The 6,685-nt window shown below is 34.0% G+C and overlaps 1 protein-coding gene across 1 annotated transcript in view; it reads left to right on the top strand.

Moving 5' to 3' along the window:
• Positions 1-1,739: 1,739 nt before the first annotated feature.
• The window catches only part of LOC105289140 (small nuclear ribonucleoprotein F-like), a 27,522-nt gene continuing 22,576 nt past the window's right edge, over positions 1,740-6,685 (top strand). The window contains 3 exon segments of the mRNA XM_023528128.1: positions 1,740-1,777; positions 1,779-1,796; positions 1,798-1,992. Coding sequence (XP_023383896.1) covers positions 1,740-1,777; positions 1,779-1,796; positions 1,798-1,992 — 251 coding nt within the window.

Raw genomic sequence — 6,685 nt, forward strand, 5'->3', positions numbered from 1 at the left:
CTTCTATCAAAGTTGTTTTAAATGTGCAACAAGTACTTGATCCAAAATGAATACGAATATAATAATATTCATTTAAAAATAAATAAATATAGGCACTCTCGTTGGAAGCAGTTTTAGTATATCATTTGAAGAATGATCCACTTAAAATTCTGTTTTACCGAGTTAGTTGATTTAATCTTGTTTTATATTCAGATAAACTAGTGGTTATTTACTGCCTACATGCTAGCTCTTCCACAAGCAAATACAATTTACTGTTTTGACTTTCTCCCTGCTTGGTTAATCCACGGTTATTAGTAAGTTAGGAATAGGAATAGGTTAATCCAAATAAAGAATATACATTGAAATAAAATTTATAAATTATTTGATAAAGCAATGGACAAAGTATTTGCTGAGTTTTTTTTTTTTTTTTTTTTTTTTTTTTCTGTTCATAGGTGCTACACCTTGTATACAAACTCTGACTCTGGTCATGTCATTTTCCTCCAATGAAATAGGTGGCTAATAAGGTCAGAGGCCATTTTGCCTGCAAGGATGTCATCAACTTGAAGAACGAAGGCAATGAGAAAGATAATATCGTTTTTCCAGAATGGGTTAGGTAGTAGCTTGCTGTGCTCAACAATTTAGATTAAAATGACAGAAAAACAGTAATCCCAAGCAAGTCTTTGGAGAAAATTCTCTTAGTCATAGGGGGTTTCTTTAAGTAGACCCTACAGATTGTATATGTAAAGTTTGATCTCTAATGCTATTGAATCTAAAAAACAAATAAACCTCTTTCTTAGCCCATATTTTAGAAATAGGAGGAAAAAAAAGAGAGTGGTTGTCTATGCTGAAAAGATTGAGTAGGCAGGAAAAGCAACAGAAGCATACAAACTTTTTTCTACCGTTTTTTAATAGACACTTAGGTGAGTTTTTCATCTCACCTTCTCTAAGTCCTCCCTCTACTCTCTTTATGATAAATGCTGCTGTAAGAGGTGTAAAGAGGAGACTGGCATCAATCTTGTTATTCCTGGTTTTGGAGAGGCACGAAAAGGTTGGATGAAGTTATAAAAAAGACCTGTCTGTTAAACCAAAGCTAGGTATATTCCACCCTGGAGAGGGATTAAACCAAGATCTTAGCTTATATAAGAAAGGAATCATGAGCCTGGAAAGCAAAATCATTCTCTCAAACCAGGGAGGAATAAAGGTTGGAGGGGTTATTGGTATCCACACTAGACCTGACCTTCTTTTTCCATAATAGGTTGGTAAGACTGGGGCATACAGGAGCTGCAAAAGATAAACAGCAAACCCAAGTAGGAAAAGTTATTCTCTGCCTAGAATATCTGTATGGATAGTGGTGACTGTAAAGCAACAGTGTCTATGTGCCCAGGCCACTAATAACAATGCAATGTGCATCACAGATGAGTTATTTTCTGTCTTTTTGATCAGATTAACCTTCACTACAGTTCAAAATTTTTGTTTAAATATTGTAGTGAGTTGAACTGTGTCCTCTCCAAATCCATGTATACCAGAACCTCAGAATGTGGCCTTAATTGGAAATAGAATCTTTGCAGATGTAATTAGTTAAGATGAGGCCATAATGGATTTGGTGGGAGGATAAATCCAATAACTGGTGTTCTGCTAAAAAGAGGAAAGATTTTTCTCTTGAAGCCTGGTGATTCAAACTCTGCTGTAGCTGCTCCAGTCACAGGGGTCAGACGACAGCTGGGTCGGTGGCAAGGAGACTGCAGCTTTTGCCAATAGTTATGAGTTTGCCTCTCAATCCCAAACATTTCCTCAATGGTAACAGGAAAGCCAGTAGTGGTGGCGAATGGAGTACAAAGGCAATCTCGTATCTGTAGATGGCTATATGAACATGCAGCTTGCAAACCCAGAAGAATACATAAATGGAGCATTGCCTGGAGATCTGCGTAAAGTTTTAACAAGTTGTAATAATGTCCTTTATATCAGTGTTGAAGAAGAGGAAAAAGATAGGAAAATAAGAGAATCATGCCTTTTGTGGGGATATATGTATATGTGTGTGTGTGTGTGTATATATATAGTTGAGATTATATATACATGTATATGTATATATCTCAACAATAATTTGTTTGTTTTTCAAAAAACAAAAACAAAAAAAAGAGGCAAGACTATACAGAGATACACATGTTGAAGGAGACCATGTGAAGATAGAAGCAGAGATTGGAGTGATGCTGCTACAAGACAAAATACAGCAAAGAATTCTGGTAGACAAATGTAGGAAGATGCAAGGAAAGATTCCTCCCTACAGCCTCAGAGGAAGCATGACCCTGTTGACACCTCGATTTTGGACTTCTGGCTTCCAGAACTGAGAAAATGAATTTCTGTGGCTATAAGTCACCTAATTTATGGCAATTTGTTATAGTCGTCCCAAGAAACAAAAACAAATGTCATGTCACATCCTCAGAGAAGTCTTCTCTGTCCTGCGTTTCATCTCATTACCCCAGATGACCTAGAAATTTCTTTCACGTTATTATGTCCTCTTTTCTGTATCACATTCTAATTCAATTTTTCATTTATTTGCTTTTCTCTTCATAAAACAGTAAGACTGTTTGAGGTCAAATATTTTGTCTTATTTATCCTTATATACCCAGGACTTAGTTTAGAGACAGAAAGTCTAAATAAATGCTTACAAAATAAAGGGCTGGCTTTCTCTTATAATTGAATCACTTCATAATTTTCAATATTTTTTACATATATCTACTGAGATTTACATTATCTCATTTAATTAATGATACTAAACATCATCACCTCTATATAGAGAAATAATTTAACAAGTTAGGTGTTGAGAATATTATAAACCAGACATGATCCCTGCCTTCAAAACAATTTAACGGAATAAATTAAAAAAAAAAAAAATCAAAGCTTTTGAAAGCAGAGGCAACTTGCCCTTTGGATTCAAACTGAGGTCAGATAAAACCCAAAACTTTTGCTTTGAACTGCTTGGATATAATGTCTTTCCCCCCAAGAAAGAGACAGTGGGCTTTTCTAGGTAAATTTTCATCATGTTTGGAAAGGGACCACCAGTGTACTGGCTGATGTATACTGACAGTGATGTATACTGGCTAAACTTTACCCACATGTGGTGGCTCTTAAACTGTGGTGCTTGTGACAATCACCAGAGATCCTTAGGAGCCACACCAAAGACGTCCGTGTTGAAATCCAAAGGCATCTTTTTAACAGCCTGATGATTTCAATTTCAGCTATGCCTTTGAAAAACACTGCTTCTGGAATTCTAAAGACACTCCTAAAGGAACATAGAATGTTCGTTCCCACCTATGTATCTTTGTTTCTACCATTACTATACTGTGGAATGGTGCTACTGATTTTTCTCTACCAATACTGAAAGATATTCTTTGAATTCATGTTCAAGTCTCACAAAGTTTCTTAACCATTTCTATAGCTCATTAATTATTTCTTCTCTGACAGTATAGCAGTTGTGCAATTGCTATTTTATTCTTTTTACTACTTTTATATATTTTTACTACTTTTATATATTTTTACTACTTTTTTATATTTTTACCTTCATTTGAATGACCAAGCACCTTTTCATACACATAGTTATTAAATGTCTTACTTTAAATAAAATTGTATTCAAACTAATTTTGAGAGACTACAAGAAAATAAGCTCAGTAAGCTAATTATTTTTCGATAATAAACTAGGCATATTTTCTTTTGTATCTACTTAGAGATACTGATTAATAGAAATTGTTCTAATAAAAAAAACTACAAGAATTGTAAAGCATTATAATTGGTATTGTGTCTAGTTCAAAATTTTTCTTGAAAAATTTAATATTCATACATAATATTCTTTTGCCTGAGGAAGCTATAAAGCCTAAGTGTATGTGCTAGAGTGTTTGCAATTGCATGTATATGACCAAAGACCATAGTAATGGAATGTTTTATTACTTTATATTAATGTTATATGTAAAAAACAGAGTGCTTAAAAAAATCATAGACCAATTTCCTTATACAAGTTTTGCTCCTCTTAAATAAATTACCAATAGTATAAAATGCATTGAATATAGTATCCAGACTAAATTCAGAAATGTGAAGTTCATTGACATTAATGAGTGACAGTGGTGGGAAAGATTTCTAATGCAAAAATTTATACTGCTCTCTATATATCTACCCTTCCATCAATCAGTCTTCCTGAATCTTGATTTAAAAAAAAAAACAAACAAAAAACGATTTTGCTTTTGCTCTTGTAAATACAAATAATGATCTCCTTTTGCTTTCTACCCATAGCTGCAGAATCCTACCTAATTTAGTGATTTTTGAAAACGAGCACATTGATCTTCCTTTATCCTTCCCTTCATGTCTCTGTAGAGATACTTCTGGACCCAACTCCAGCAGCAGTTTCTGATATTTAAAACCCTATAGAGACTCAGCCTCCATGGTTGAAAATAAATTGCTGCTCATTTTGGTCAAGCTTAATTGGTTTTCTAGAACAAGGCTAAGCTGGATGGTGATGTCATGATCACTCAATTCCTGGTGGAAGAAATTGATTGATTAATCCTTCAATACACAGGAGCAATACACAGAACATAAGACATGAGCCATGGTGAGATTCCTGGTTTGACTTTGTGGTGAGATTTAAAATCCCTGGCTAAAAGGAAAACATGACAGCTGTGATGATAAGTACCTCTGTAGGGTGGCTTCTTCAACTGAAGCAGGTCATGCCACAGAAACACTCTAAACAGCATGTAGCAGGTAAAATAATTGCTGCTAGAATACTAAGAAATATTTCTTTAGGAAGCATATTATCTTTCTTGAATACAAAATACTTATGATTTTTAAAGGCGTCTGTTCAACTTTGTAATTTCTTGTACATTACCCACTTATTAAGCATGTATAAATGAGATTATTTTAAAATAAAATGATACACAAGCAACAAATATCTTTCTCAAATTACACTGACTATTGAAATTTTTAGATGTAGAACTCGAGTGTGAAAAAAGCATTTGGGGTTGCTTCTTTTGCTATGGAGAGCAAGGATATCAAAACTAAACACTAAGATCGGCCTAATATTTCATCTCTCATTAACCTTTTTATTCAGCACCTATTAAATGAAAGACATGTACTAGAGTTTGGGCCACAATGGTGAATAAAGTAATTCCCACCATCAAGAGTTTGTTAGCTATATACTAAGTTGGACTGAATGCAGCTTAATGAATGCTATAACATGGATAAAGACACGTTTCTAAGTGGCACCTATGAAGAAAGTTTCAGTATTATCTTCTACAAAGTATAAACCTGTTTGAAAAGCACCTCACAAAGACTAGAATTAAGGGATATAGCCAGAGAAAGTTTCCTTGGGAAAAAGAATTTTTTTTTTTAATCATGATATAACTTATTACGAAATGATGTGCCTTTACTAGACTAATTAATTTCAAATCCAGCCTTTAATAATTCTAAGAATTCCATTTCAGTTAGCTACCAGCAGAATGTTTTCCTTGAAGTTTCTTTCATAAATAAAATAAAACTTACTATTTCTTCTCTAAAAACATAAAACTTGATTTGAACAGAACATAGTAAAAATTTTTAAAGACATATTCTTTGAATATTTGACATTTACTTCTTACAAGATACTGAAGCAGTACTATCAAATCTTATTCATGCCATATACTTCTTTAAGCATGTCCATTTCTTGTCATTGCAAGAAGTATTCCAAGCAATTAAGATAGACATAGATTTTTCATTATCTGGCTGCCATTATACTCTTCCGACACCTCTTCTGAACCTCCCACTTTGTGATTAAGACCTGAGGATTACCTAACTACTATACTTCCTGAATATGCTACATAGCTTCATGTTGTCATGATCTTAATGTGCTATTTTCTTTGACTTGGTGGCATTGTGCCTTGCTGACATAAGCCAATAAATACTATCTTACTTACCATTTGTTCTAAGAAATGTTTTCCAACACCCCCAAGCACTGTTAATTTCCTTCCCTTCGGTGTTTCATTGTCCTTTGGGCATTGTACTATTAATGATGTAACACTTTTTTTCCTTATTTGTTCACATACAATTGATGTTCATTAGTTATGGATTCTGCATTTGAAAATTTATCTACTTGCTAAAATTTATTTGCTCCCAATATTAATGACACTTTCACAGTCATTTGCAGATGGGGATCAGAGTGGTGAAAAAAAATTTTAGTCACTCAAGGCAAATGTTCCCACCTGAGGTAAAGCAAGCAACAGTCTGCTTTCTTGTTTCAGCTTTCCTACTCTAAACAAGTGTCCTTTTTGTAATATATTTGTTGCCACATTTTGTGCGTGTGTGTGTGTGTGTGTGTTTTGTTCATGATTTTGTTGTTCAGAATGGCCCCAAATGTCATACTGTCTACTGCTCCTAAGTGCAGGAAGGCTCTGATGAGCTTTATGGAGACAATAAAAGTATTAGATAAGCTTCTTTAAGACATGAGTTGTAGTGCTGTTGGCCATAAATCAAATGTTAATGAATTAACAATATAGATAAAATATGGTATCTTTAGACAGAAATACATAATAAATCCCGTTTATGCATTGTGTGTTTGGCAAAAATGTCACCAGAGGTTCGCAGGAACTTACCCTATATGTGATAATTGGATGTTCATGGTGACTTCATAGAACATTACCACTGCAAGTAAAGACAGCTGACTATATGTGTCTTGACTATTCTACCGTCA

Source organism: Pteropus vampyrus, unplaced genomic scaffold (assembly GCF_000151845.1).
Source record: "Pteropus vampyrus isolate Shadow unplaced genomic scaffold, Pvam_2.0 Scaffold22, whole genome shotgun sequence".
NCBI classification, from domain to species: Eukaryota; Metazoa; Chordata; class Mammalia; order Chiroptera; family Pteropodidae; genus Pteropus; species Pteropus vampyrus.